This window comes from Pseudoliparis swirei, chromosome 13 (assembly GCF_029220125.1).
Source record: "Pseudoliparis swirei isolate HS2019 ecotype Mariana Trench chromosome 13, NWPU_hadal_v1, whole genome shotgun sequence".
In the NCBI taxonomy this organism is placed as follows: domain Eukaryota; kingdom Metazoa; phylum Chordata; class Actinopteri; order Perciformes; family Liparidae; genus Pseudoliparis; species Pseudoliparis swirei.
Genome location: NC_079400.1, coordinates 14,852,306 through 14,866,935, shown reverse-complemented (window position 1 = coordinate 14,866,935; position 14,630 = coordinate 14,852,306). Strand labels below are relative to the sequence as shown.

The 14,630-nt window shown below is 45.2% G+C and overlaps 1 protein-coding gene across 2 annotated transcripts in view; it reads right to left on the bottom strand.

The window, feature by feature from the left end:
• Nucleotides 1–14,630, bottom strand: part of LOC130203340 (RNA binding protein fox-1 homolog 3-like) — a 178,728-nt gene that overhangs the window by 115,029 nt on the left and 49,069 nt on the right. Inside the window, exon 1 of one of the 2 annotated variants that reach the window (XM_056429425.1) lies at nucleotides 3,991–4,072. The exons of the other annotated variant lie outside the window; for it this stretch is intronic. Within the exon in view, the coding sequence (XP_056285400.1) occupies nucleotides 3,991–4,041 (51 nt within the window). The 5' untranslated portion in view covers nucleotides 4,042–4,072. Of the gene's footprint in view, nucleotides 1–3,990; nucleotides 4,073–14,630 lie in introns of those variants that run through there. 2 annotated transcript variants of the gene reach the window in all.

Sequence of the window (14,630 nt, the reverse complement as noted above, 5' to 3'; positions counted from 1 at the left end):
TTTGATTACATGTCAAATAATTATGTATACATATGCAAATGAGACGTTATCTAATTAAATATGTTCACATTTTCATAAATGTCCAGAACGAACAAAATAAGACGTTCTGGCTTCACGATGTTGGCAGATTAATTATAGACAAATCTTTTTACAGAAGAAACTTTGGGTTGTTTAATTTGAAAATACTCTTTGGAATTTTCACAATGTTTTTAAAATAACATCTTGTATAAATCAGGTAATAAATGATATATAAACAACCCCCTTCATAATATAGAGATGAATGAGACTATTAAAGCCTTTAAAGATGCGTAGTGTAAAATAATATGTGTCACTATAGTAAATATGCTCAATAACTAATAAACATCATCATGAAACGATGATTTGGTACAATAGGACAAATGTTTTTTGTATGAAATGTTTAAGTATGTAAACATTGGTATCTGATGCGTTATCTAATACTAACACAAATAAACATATACACGTTCATTGTGGATTTTTTCTTTTAATTGATGTGAAGGAAATGTTTTAGATGGCAAAAAGCCCCAAATCTTAAAATATACCTGTGCATCATTTCTGTTTAATTACTATAAATGTACTGCTGGTTTAAAATGAGAACATTTTGACTTTGTTTATTCCAATTAGAATATTTTATTTATCTTCAATCACGTGTTAAGTTCATAATATATATATATATATATATATATATATATATATATATTTATTTGTTCTTTTAATAAAAGGTATTTGGATATTGTACCAAATAAATATACATACAGTCAATAGGCTATGTACATATATACAGATGAAATAGATAGATAGATATTAACTGATCCCCACTTGAGTTTACTCCCTCTCACACACACACACACACCCACACACACACCCACCCACACACACACACACGCAGTTTATTAATATTTAATTCCTTTATCATTGGCATCATCTTCTCTTTAATTTCCCTCTAATCTTCCGCGGTGCTCAGACTGCATGTCTATATATTTAGTGAGTTTTATTTCATTACAACATACTGCGTAGTAGTAATAATGTGTTTTTCTTCCCGAGGCCGTTATTGTGCAATAACTGAGGGCTGAGCTGCGTCTGTGAGCGCTAACAAAGGAACACACACACATTGTTACATCACACACACACCATCCACACCAGTGTGTGTGTGTGTGCACGGAACAATACGCGTCCTCAAAGAGACGCAGGAGAGACGGAGAGACGAGACGGAGGAGAAGAAGGAGGAAGAGGAGGCTTCTTCCCTCTTTCTTCCCTCTTTCTTCCCCTTTCTTCCCTCGCTGCAGCTCAACCTGAGACAGGAAGTGTTTAACTATCAGGTTGCACCGTACACCCCCCCTCCCCCCCTCCTCCCCCCCTCCTTCCCCAGGGAGAGAGAGGAGCTTACACAAGCACATGAAGAACATGATGTGGACTTGGAAAGACCTTTCTTTCTTATTTCTTTCTTATTTTTCTTCTTTCTTTCATTTTTTTCTTCTTCAAGACAAAACAAATTCGAAAGAAAGACAAAGAGTAGGATGAAAGAAGAGAGAGAGATAATGGAAATCATGTACACAGGGATGCATGAGATGAATGCATGTGTGTGTGTGTGTATGTGTGTGTGTGTGTGTGGAGCAGATGAATACTGTGTATCAAAAGAATACTTAAATACTTAAATACATGAGTGCAAACCATATATGTGTTTATCCAACTCCATACACACTGTACAAGTTTAAAGAAAAACATCTTTAAACTACACACACACACACACACACACACACACACACACACGCCTGCCAACTGTAGCGCTGTACCAAATGCATTTTGTTTCCAGCGTGGAGCTGTGATCGAGGTTTTTGCATGACGCAGTTCGTTATTTCATATTTCATGACGACCCAAACAAATACATCGAAATAAAGTCACAAAGGAAAAACAAACCAACATGTACGAGTTCCATCAACATGAATCCATGAAGCTGCTCCCTGTGTGTGTGTGTGTGTGTTGGAGACACAGGTGGCTTATGTTGCACACAATGCTCCTGTAACTTAGGGAGAACTTACCCTGTCACTCTCTGACGCCCCTGACCTCGTGACTTGAACCGACTCCACTGATCATCCTAATAGTCAACGAAACATCCTAATAGTGGACTAATAATCCTAATAGTGGACGAATAATCCTAATCGTGGCGCTGCGCCCTGATCTCTATCTGGAATGGACACAAAGCTGAGCCTCATCCCGCCGTGGATTTAGAGATGAATGTCAACGCGATGCACTAAAGCCTCAAAGGTTGCACCTATTCGCTGAGCCCCCCCGCCACCCCCCCTTCTCCATCACAGAACATGGAGCCAGGACCCCCGACACTAAGAACCCCATCCCCAGACCTGAAGGGGGTGTCCTCTGTGTTGGATGTATAATGGATCTCCGTCAGCAACCGCCTGCAGCATGAGAGCACCACCACACCTCCTCCACCAGCTCTGGGTGGCACTGGAAGGCTGTGTGGGGTCCTTCAGGCTCCGGCTGACGTCACCGGGGTGTCCCCGGGGTGTCACCGGGGGAAGAGAGGAACTAAGTCCAAATGCAATGGGGTTGAAGGGAAAGAGAAGCGGCGCCACGCTCAGACGGAGGCGTTCTGCCGTTCAGGGAAACAGACGCAGAGGCGTGTGAGCTCAGCCCGGCGCCGTGGCCCGGCGTCACGGGCAGCCGCAGTGCAAAGAGATTCCTTCACGCTACACACGTCTGCATCCCACAGTCCACATGGGGGGGGGGGGGGGGGGGTTGTTTTGTCTGTTGTTTTGGCAACACACAGAAATATATATCTAAGAAAAGAAAAATTAAGAAACAAAACACTGCAACTTTGTGTCGTGTAAGAGGCTCTTCAGTGTGTGTTCCTGAGCAATGTAAGCAAATAGATGAACACACACACACACACACACACACGGCTAACAGACTGCTTCCCTGAGGACTCGTGTTTGTGTTGCTGCATGAAGCGTGTGTGTGTGTGTGTGTGCGTGTGGATCCCAGCTGGTGCATGCTCCATCTGTATGAGTTTGTCTGCATGTGTGCTTGTACACGCGTGTGTGTGTGTGTGTGTGTGTGTGTGTGTGCGCGCCAGCAGGCGGGCGGTCTGGGCCGCCCTGTAAAGGTGACGTGTGGCGGCTAGTTGGAGTCTGGACGTGGCCGGTAATATTTTCTATGGCATCTCTCCTCAGTCTGATCATATTTTATACGCTCGCAATAACAAAAGTGTCTAGAGGAAAGATCCAACTGCCACCGCACATGCTGCCCGTAGTAAAACCAAACACACACACACACACATACGCACACACACATGCACACACACCCACACACACACCCACACATACGCACACACACACACACACACACACACACATACGCACACACACACACGCACACACATACGCACACACACACACACACACGCATGCTTCAACGAGCTGGCGTGCCACACGGCCGCTGACCGATGCCGTGTCACTTTTATGGTGAATAAACAGATAACTGACTAAAAAAAGATGCACAATTAATAGAGACGCAGCCACTCCAGCACTCGCCGGGTTCTATTGTCTAATTGTGTTCTGAGCCGACATCTGTCCCTGTTCTGCTGCCCACTGCACACACACACACACACACACACACACACAGGCGGGTGGGGGTGGGGAGGGCTGCTCCATGTGTTCATCAATGAGAGATGAGGAGAGCCACGTGATGGAGAGAAGTTTACCAGCAAGTGATGACGACGTTCATCAAAGTTTCCACACACCACACATGGACGATCTGGTTCTTTAAATGCACTATTATTATTTTTTAAAGGAGACATTCTTTGGGGAAGCGTGCGTACGACTACAGGACGACGGAGGGATGAGGGAGAAAGAGAGAGAGAAGCAACAACACAATGTAGAAGTGGAAGAAGAGGAAGAGAGGATGCATTCAAGGGAGGGGGGGAGGATGGGGGGGGGGGGATTAGTTCCTTCTTACCTGGGGCAGATAGAGGAAAGCAGGGGGGCATTGCAAAGAGTGGGGTAACATCCCGGACCCGGACAGCAGCACACAGCCGGAGTTCGCCATGGAGCACAGCATGTGGAGACGGGACCCCTTACTCATAGGACTGAGGAACAGCGGCGCTCACCTCTCAACCTCGCTCTCTCTCTCTCTCTCTCTCTCTCTCTGTCCTTACTTCTTGTGCCCTCCCTTCTGGACTTCTGAGCTTCTGCCGGCGGCCGCGATGACGAGCAGTCAGAGAGTTACTACTTCAGACGAGGGAAGCCTGCGCAGACGCACACGTGCACACACACACACACGACCACTGAAGCCTCGGGCGGATCGCGTGCCTGCGCGTGTGTGTGTGTGTGTGACTGTGTGTGTGCGTGCGTGGGAATCTGATGTGTGCAGACGGGCAAAGGGATGCTCCTGCTTCTCTCCTCTGTTTACTTTGAGAAAGAGGTGGAGAAGCCGAGGCACGCGAATGAAAGAAGGTGGGATGGAGGAGGAGGGAGGGGGGGGGGGGGAGACAAGAGTGTGGACGGGGGGAGGAGGAGGGAAGAGGCGGGACAAAGGAGGTTTGGGAGGTCCTTGAGGAAAGAGAGGGAGCGATTGGAGAAAAGAAGAGGGGAGGGATTTGAAGGGGAGAGGAGTGCCGCGGAGTGGGAGGAGGAGGAGGAGGAGGATAGGGGGAGGGAGGAGGGAAGTCTCCGGGGTATTCTAACATCAAATGGGCATGGGAGGAACACAGAGCGCCGCGAGAGCAGCTGATCCACGCCGCTAACCCCTCCAGGACGGACTCCGGCGCTGACGGCCGGCTCACCGCGGCGCAGGGGAACCGGGATAAATCACTGGCGCATATGCAAAGACTCCATTGATCTCCTCCTCGGTACATTAGTAAATCACTGTCAGTGTGCGGTACTCCGGTCTGCATGAGTCCAGTGTTACGAGGACGCGCCACAAGCAGCTGCTGCATGGGCTGGTTTACCCCCCCCCCCCCCCACACACTCACACACACGCGCACACACACACAAAACGAAAATAATCCAGAATGTTGTGCGTGTGCCCCGTGTACCGTTTGGCTGATAATAATATTCATTCTTACAAGGTGAAAAAAAGAATAAAAAAGGTTTACTTTTATTTCAGAAACAATTACAGCATAAACAATTAGCCGCGTGTTCAATGCCTCGGCAGAAATCACAGAGCTGCTGCAACGGCTTAATTTAATTTATAGCTCGGCTGTAGGGAGGATATTTCCTTTAAGCAGCGTTTCCCTCGAAAGAAGCGAGCTAATGGCTGAATAATGAGATATAGTCAAATGTACATCCCCCTCTCCTTCCTCCCTTCTTTTCTCCTTCTGCGGGCCTCGGAGGGGAAGGAGGCTGCAGCTTATTTATGTTTTGGCGTTATGGTTGTTGTTTGATGTACTACAACACCGACTAAATGATTAAGTTTAATCTGACGCTGGAGGAGGGAACACCTCCTCCAGCGAGAGGCAGAGATGGAGGGATGGAAGGAGGGAGGGAGGAGAAGAGAAGAGGAATAACGCACACAGCAGTGATTGTTCATTCCACCTCTCCTTCCTCTATTTGTTTATCATCTCTCTCGCTCTCTCTCTCTCACACACACACACACACACACACACGCCTGCTTCATTCTCTACTTTAATCTGTCGACTGTAATTTCCATCAGATCAGAATTTTAAACAGTTCCCTTGATTTAAAACATATTTTAAAATCATATTTCACAACGTGTTTGAGATGACAGCCTGAAGCATGTTGTGTGTTATTAACTGTTTGTCCCCCAGGTTTGTATCCCATCATAAACAGAGAGTACCTCCTGTAGCACGGGGTTTATGAATAATGTTGTGTTTTAATAGAAGGAAACACTTATATTCTGCAGCTGTGTAAATATCAGCACATTAATAATAAATAAAGGAGATCGTGTCCCAAAAAATTACAATTATTATTACTTTTTTGTAATCCTAAAATAGAAAGCATGAAAATAAAATAAAATAATGTGTCCTTCGAGCAGCGCAGTTAGTATTCACACCAAGACCCCCCCCCCCCCCAACACACACACACACACACACACACACACACACACACACACACACACACACACACACATGCTGTGAGCATCCGGTCGCCTCGCATGAAACAAACGGTCGGATGTGGAACGGAGAAAATGAAAAGATTGACTATTGCCACGGCAAAAATCAGCATGTGTCATCTTAAAAACAACAACAACAACAAAAACAACAACAACGTATTGATTAAACCCTGAAGGCAGCGCGCTAACCCGAAGAGCAGCTTCTATATCAAGATGATGCAGGTAGGAACACACACACACACACACACATGCACACACACACACACACACACACACACACACAACACACAAGGTGGCAATCTAATCTCCAGTCTGCTCTATAAGGTTTCATTATCTAAAGATATTAGCAGTGTTTTGAATCTCCTGAGTGTGTGTGCTCATGTGTGTATTGTGTTTATTATGTTTATTGGTTTTTATATCAAAACACATATAGTGCTACATTACGTCGAAAAACGACTTCTAATGAGGTTTTAATAGGAAACAATAGATTCTGATGCATCTTCATGAGCGCGTTAACATGTCCCTCAATTCTGGCCACGCTGATATGAAAGATGACTCCATTTTGATTTGATAGTATAGAGCAAGTATTTAAAATATATACTATATTGCATGCATTTAAAAAACTGAGCAACTGAGACCAGAAGTTACCCAACGACAGAGTCACATGATTAATAAAGTTTGACACATGTCTTAAAAACAAAGGTTCAGCCCCACAGAACACATGCACTCTAAAAAGCCCAACTTCAAATTTGTTGTCCTAACACATTTTTTAAAGTTGAGTCAACTTTGAAAAAAGTTGAACTAACTCAAAATGTCAATTTCATTAATAAAGAGTGGAATCCACTTAAAATGTTAAGTTGAGAAAACGTAATATAGTGGTTTGGGCATCTGCTGAGGTAACTAAGGCCACTGCGCATGCATGTCAGTAAACACACACACACACACACATATATATATATACAAATACATATATAAATACATATATACAGGACTGTCTCAGAAAATTAGAATATTGTGATAAAGTTCTTTATTTTCTGTAATGCAATTAAAAAAACAAAAATGTCACGCATTCTGGATTCATTACAAATCAACTGAATATATTGCAAGCCTTTTATTCTTTTAATATTGCTGATTATGGCTTACAGCTTAAGAAAACTCAAATATCCTATCTCTAAATATTAGAATATCATGAAAAAGTATACTAGTAGGGTATTAAACAAATCACTTGAATCGTCTAATTAACTCGAAACACCTGGAAGCACATTTTCAAATGTTTGATTTTGTTTTGCTGTTATAAATCTTTTTTTTTACTTGGTCTGAGGAAATATTCAAATTTTATGAGATAGGATTTTAGAGTTTTCTTAAGCTGTAAGCCATAATCAGCAATATTAAAAGAATAAAAGGCTTGCAATATTTCAGTTGATTTGTAATGAATCCAGAATGCATGACATTTTTGTTTTTTTAATTGCATTACAGAAAATAAAGAACTTTATCACAATATTCTAATTTTCTGAGACAGTCCTGTATATATGTAAATACATATATATACTACTTTAATCTTATATTTTAAATAATAAAATAATATACAAATATTTTCTTTAGCCCCTGTTTAAAATACATTGGTTTTTGATACCATTGTTTGTTTATTATATTTAGATATGGATTAGATTTGGAAGGATATTGTCCATTGTTTAATGGCAGATTTGCTCCAGTTCAGGTTTTTGTCACTTATTGAATTAAAGGGAGCCTGTACCGTGAGAGCAAATGTTTCCCTGTATTTTGCTCAATTTATTTATTTAATTTAACAGACTATGAAGATTGAAATACAATAATACTAATGTGTAGGAGGTGACTCTTGAAAGTGGTATATTTTAGTTTTTAAAATCTGCATAAAAAATTCTTTTGACTTTTAAATTGTATTGTTACAGAATGGGAAGGAAAAAAATGAAAATTTAAAAGAGGCGGTGTTAAGGCTCGGCTGCAGAGTGGGTGGAGCGGGGGTGTGGTTCAGGGAACGGTGTCTGATTGTCATCAGCTGGACTGATTGGTAATCAGATTGGTAATCAGTCCAGCTGATGATGATCTGTGTTGTTTATCTGAGTCTGTCTCCATAAAGGAGCTGGACAGACAGGAGATGAGAGGAGCGTGGAGAGCAGACGCAGAATAAGCTACTTGTTGCTTATTGGTGCTTTAGGGGGGGGCTACACACGTGTCACAACCATGTTCCAAAGCTTGTTTCAAGGCCTTGATTTTGGATTCACAAAACAGATTTTTTTCTTTTTTTTTCTTTATGCAGCCATTTTAATTTTTAAGGATGTTGACCCTCTGCTGTCTATGTTCAAGTGTTGACACCTGGAATTCATATAGTTATGCAAACAAATGTTTAGTTATTGTTAATAAACATTTTGTGTTTGAAGAAGTTTGTTTTCTTTAACTGTTGACTTTTCCAAAGAAAACGGTGTACATTTTTAATTAATTTAAATGAAGGCAACATTGCAAAGAATGTTGAGTGTACTCAAATAATGGGCTGTGAAATTTAGTAACAAAACATTTTAAGTTAAAAGTAAGTTCTCTCAACAAAACATTTTAAGTTAAAAGTAAGTTCTCTCAACAAAACATTTCTCAACAAAAAATGTTAAGTGCTGTTGATGTATGTTTTTAATCTACAAGAACACACAATTTAAAGTTTCGCCAATTAAATATTTTAAGTGTTCTGAACTTAAGTACATGAGTAGATGTAACTATCAAATGTAATATTTTAAGTAGTGTTAACTTAAATACATAAGTACGTCTGAATAGTAATGTTACGTTTGACAAACTTAAGATATCACTTTGAGTGAACTTCTTATCATAAATTGACACAACACATTAGCCCTTAGTTGAGTGAACTCAAAAAGGCTTTGCAGCTGGTTGCCTCACTTTTTTAAGTTGATTCAACTTTTTTTTTTTTTGAGTGTGCATGATCATACCAGAGACAACAAACAATAATCAATATCCATCCACAAGAGGAGAGGAGATCTGACTCAATAACCCAACAATACAGAGAATATAGTACACTTGTATAATAATACTTGGAATAACAATAATAATGATTGTTATTGTTATTATTATCAGTATTAATATTGATATTATGAACCATTCAATATTGTTTTCCAGACTGTGCATGTCACACACATAGGACACATAAAGAAATAATACTTGTTATTATAATAAGAAGAATAATGTATATTATTATTATTGGTCGGACCACTTCCTGCCTCCTCCACTTCCTGCCTCCTCCACTTCCTTCATCCTCCACTTCCTTCATCCTCCACTTCCTGCCTCCTCCACTTCCTTCATCCTCCACTTCCTGCCTCCTTCACTTCCTGCCTCCTCCACTTCCGTCATCCTCCACTTCCCACCTCCTTCACTTCCTTCCTCCTTCACTTCCTGCCTCCTCCACTTCATGCCTCCTCCATGTCCTGCCACCTCCACTTCCTTCCTCCTCCTCTTCCTGCCTCCTCCACGTCCTGCCTCCTCCACTTCCTGCCTCCTTCACTTCCTGCCTCCTCCACGTCCTTCCTCCTCCTCGTCCTGCCTCCTCCACGTCCTGCCTCCTCCACGTCCTGCCTCCTCCACTTCCTGCCTCCTTCACTTCCTGCCACCTCCACTTCCTTCCTCCTCCTCTTCCTGCCTCCTCCACTTCCTGCCTCCTTCACTTCCTGCCTCCTTCACTTCCTGCCTCCTCCACTTCCTGCCACCTCCACTTCCTTCCTCCTCCTCGTCCTGCCTCCTCCACGTCCTGCCTCCTCCACTTCCTGCCTCCTTCACTTCCTGCCTCCTCCACGTCCTTCCTCCTCCTCTTCCTGCCTCCTCCACATCCTGCCTCCTCCACTTCCTGCCTCCTTCACTTCCTGCCTCCTTCACTTCCTGCCTCCTCCACGTCCTGCCACCTCCACTTCCTTCCTCCTCCACTTCCTGCCTCCTCCACTTCCTGCCTCCTCCACTTCCTTCCTCCTTCACTTCCTGCCTCCTTCACTTCCTGCCTTCTCCTTCCTGCTGTAAAGCAGGAAGTCGTATCTGAGGCAGCGTCCCGCTCCGTGCTCAGTGGGTCCTGGTTGTCTCTCATCGTCTTAGTGATCGTCTTCAACACAGTCGCTCAACAAAGTTGGGCGGCTAAATGTTTGTGTGTGTGTGTGTGTGAGTGTGTGTGTGTGTGTGTGTGTGTGTTGCAGTATTAATGATGTATTAATGTGCTGTGCTCTCTAACCTGGGCCCGATGAAGCCTTAAAGGGCCGGCGACATTGAGGCTTCAAAGCTCCGCCTCGTCTTCAAAGCCATTTTGAACATGTTGAAATATTTATCGTTTCTCATTCTCACGGCAGATGGATGATCCGCTGCTTCTGGATACGACGGGAGCAGAACGCATATGGGTAATGGGGGGGGGGGGGGTCAGGCGAGTTCGCACAAACCGGGGGAGGCCAAAAAAACGGCCATGAGAGGCAGAGTTAGCGAGACGGTGGTCGGGTGAGAGAGTCTATGACACCGAGTTAGGGCCAAATGAGGAGGGGACACACACACACACACACACACACACACACATGAGCCCTTATGCAAAGAGCAGGCGCGTCGACTCGGCAGGAGAAGTGACTTTGAAGGCGGCGGCGGTGAATCCCCGCTGGCACAACGAGGCGGCGTTGAGAGGGAGAGGGTTTTTATTTGAGAGAATCAAAGATGCCTGAGACGCATCCTCCTCCCTCTCTTCCCCTCTCTTTCTCTCTCTCTTTGTATTCTTTTTGCCCGGGCCTTTAGCATATATAGTCGATACAGTTTCTGAAGCAGGCATGAGGACATTTTAAACATTCCTCTGGACGTCTGTCACAGCGTTTGTCATCAAATACTTTTCATATTTTATTGCTCATGTTCCAACGAGCAAAACGTGTCAGAGAGATAATGGAAAGAGAAGAGAGAGTGTGTGAGTTCAGAGGGTAAGTGTGTGTGTGTGTGTTTGTGTGAGAGAGAGAGAGAGAGAGAGAGGATTCCACACGTGATTGGCCCAGATCATATCGGTCACAGCCAATCAGAGCAAAGCAACTCTCTGTCTGTCATCACCCACCACCGGCAGCCCCCCCCCCCCACACACACACCCCCCTCCACTCAGCACGAGGTAATCCAGAGAGTTGATCCTGAGATCTAAAAACCTGATAAATGTGGTCAGCTCCTCTGACCTCTTCTCGTGACCTTTGAGGCATCTTCTTCTCGTGTCAGCGGAGAAGTTGTGAGCGTGTGCAGATTGTCCGTGGCTGAAGTCAGATTCATGTCCTGAGTTATGATCCCAGTCCGGCCATGGAACACACACACACACTTACACACACACACACTAACACACATACGCACTAACAGACACACACACACACACACTTACACACACACACAGACACACACACTTAGAGACACACACACACACACACACTTACAGACATACACACACACACATGCACACACACATGCACGTGCATATGCATATACACACTTACACACACACTTACACACACACACACACTTACACGTGGGCATACGTATAAACACACTCAGACACACGCACACTTACACACATCCCCACACACACACTCACATTTACACACACGTGCGCATACATATACACACACACTCACACTTACACACACACTTACACGTGCGCATTTGTATACACACAAACACACACTTACACACGCACATACGTATACACACACACACACACACACTTACACGTGCACATACGTATACACACACTCAGACAAACACACTTACACCCACACCCACACACACACTTAAACGTGCGCATACGTATACACACACACACACACACACACTTACACACACGTCCCTTTGTGTTTTTCTTTCCAGTCATCAGGATGAATCGCTGCAGAAGTCGAGAGAAACGGGTAAAAAAAAAGAGGAAATTGGCTTCAATATTTATTAATATTTATTTATTTATATTTATTTATTTATATATATTTACATCAGAACCAAACCAGTCGTTCTCAGTCCACTGGCTTAATATTTGTTGATGTCACAGAGATGAGATTTTCACTCCGCCCTGTTCTGCTTTAGCACTCCCAACGGTCGACTGCAATACATCTCCACCACACGCACACACACACACACACACAAACACACACACACACAAACACACAAACACACACACAAACACACACACACACACACGTGGCAAGAGGCAGTAATATATCTCTGGGAGAATTTAAGTGCACCACCACCAACATTTGCATTTCTGTGGAACGAGAGCCTCTGATTTATCGGACCGGAGGCCTGAAGCATCCTGGGAAATGAGGCGGCTGGATGGAAACTACGTTTCCCAGCGGCGGGGTGTTTTGGCCGTGTCAGCAGCAGGCGTTTCAGAGCCGCTGTTCTGCAGCGCTGGTGAATTTCAGAAAACAAACGAGTGAAAAAGAGCGAGAGAGAGAAGGGGAAAAGAGAGAGAGAAATGGATAAGCAGCACAACAACTTTTTGTTTGAGCATCAATTTTTAAGAGGAGCCAATTGTGTTTTAGTCAAGCGAGCGCTGAGCGAGGACACGTTTCCTCCTCAAGCGGAATGATTCATTCTTTAGTGCATCAAAGCTTCCAAAGAACAGATGAAGTCGTTGTGGGAAGAACGGAGAGAGCAGGAGAGGAGGAGGAGGAGGATAGGGAGCGGCTATATCGAAATGGAATACAACCGGGAAGAGAGAGAGAGAGAGAGACAGAGAGAGGGAAATAATGAGAGAGAAGAGAGGAACCCAGAGGGAGGGAATACTGTCACGCTATTCCACCTTTCCTGTTCTCCACTCAGTAAATAAGAGAGGGGGATGAGTGGGGGAAGAAAAGTGCCTCTGCGGAGAGGAAATTACAGAATGGGTGGATTTAACCGAAGGAGGAGGAGGAAGAGGAGGAGGAGGAGGAGATGAGAAAAGGGAATAACCATGAGCGGCTCTAAGCGGACGGAGGGTTGAGATGGAGGGCGAGGACCTCTATGATCCGTCAAGTGTGACGAGTACATTTCCTGATGATGTATCAGACGGGTCATCAAGCCCCGCCCACCACGCCGTGTGACGGCTGCCACTCAAACACCCCGAACATCAAATACCTGCAACCAGACCTCAAGGCCCTGTTCCCTTTAAGCGACAATAAGTCACATGACGCTCACGTGCCGCTCAGATGACGCTTACATGACTCACACATGACGCTCACAGCTCACATGACGCTCACATGATGCTCACATGGAGCTCAGATAACGCTCACATGACGCTCACATGACGCTCACATGACGCTCACAAGATGCTCACATAACGCTCACATGACGCTCACATGACGCTCACATGACGCTCACATAACGCTCAGATGGAGCTCACATGACGCTCACATGACGCTCACATGGCGCCGCCACATGGCGCTCACATGACGCTCAGATGACGCTCACATGGCGCTCATGACGCCACATGGCGCTCACATGACGCCAGATGGCGCTCACATGACTCACATGGCGCTCACATGCTCACATGGCTCACATGGAGCTCACATGACGCTCACATGACGCTCACATGACGCTCACATGGCGCTCACATGACGCTCACATGGCTCACATGACGCTCACATGGCGCTCACATGACGCTCACATGACGCTCACATAATGCTCAGATGACGCTCACATGACGCTCACATGATGCTCACATGGAGCTCACGCTCACATGACGCTCACATGACGCTCACATGGAGCTCACATGACGCTCACATGACGCTCACATGACGCTCACATGACGCTCACATAACGCTCACATGACGCTCACATGACGCTCACATAACGCTCAGATGACGCTTACATGACTCACACATGACGCTCACATGACGCTCACATGACGCTCACATGACGTTCAGATGACGCTCACATGACGCTCACATGGAGCTCACATGACGCTCACATGACGCTCAGATGACGCTCACATGACGCTCACATGACGCTCAGATGACGCTCACATGGCGCTCACATGACGCTCACATGGCGCTCACATGGAGCTCACATGGCGCTCACATGACGCTCACATGACGCTCACATGACGCTCACATGACGCTCACATGACGCTCACATGGAGCTCACATGACGCTCACATGACGCTCACATGGCGCTCACATGACGCTCACATGACGCTCACATGACGCTCACATGACGCTCACATGACGCTCACATGACGCTCACATGACGCTCACATAACGCTCACATGAGCTCACATGGCCTCACATGACGCTCACATGGCTCACATGGAGCTCACATGACGCTCACATGACGCTCACATGGCGTTCAGATGCCGCTCACATGATGCTCACATGACGCTCACATGACGCCACATGAGCTCACATGACGCTCACATGGCGCTCACATGACGCTCACATGACGCTCACATGACGCTCACATGACGCTCACATGACGCTCACATGACGCTCACATGACGCTCACATGACGCTCACATGACGCTCACATGACGCTCACAT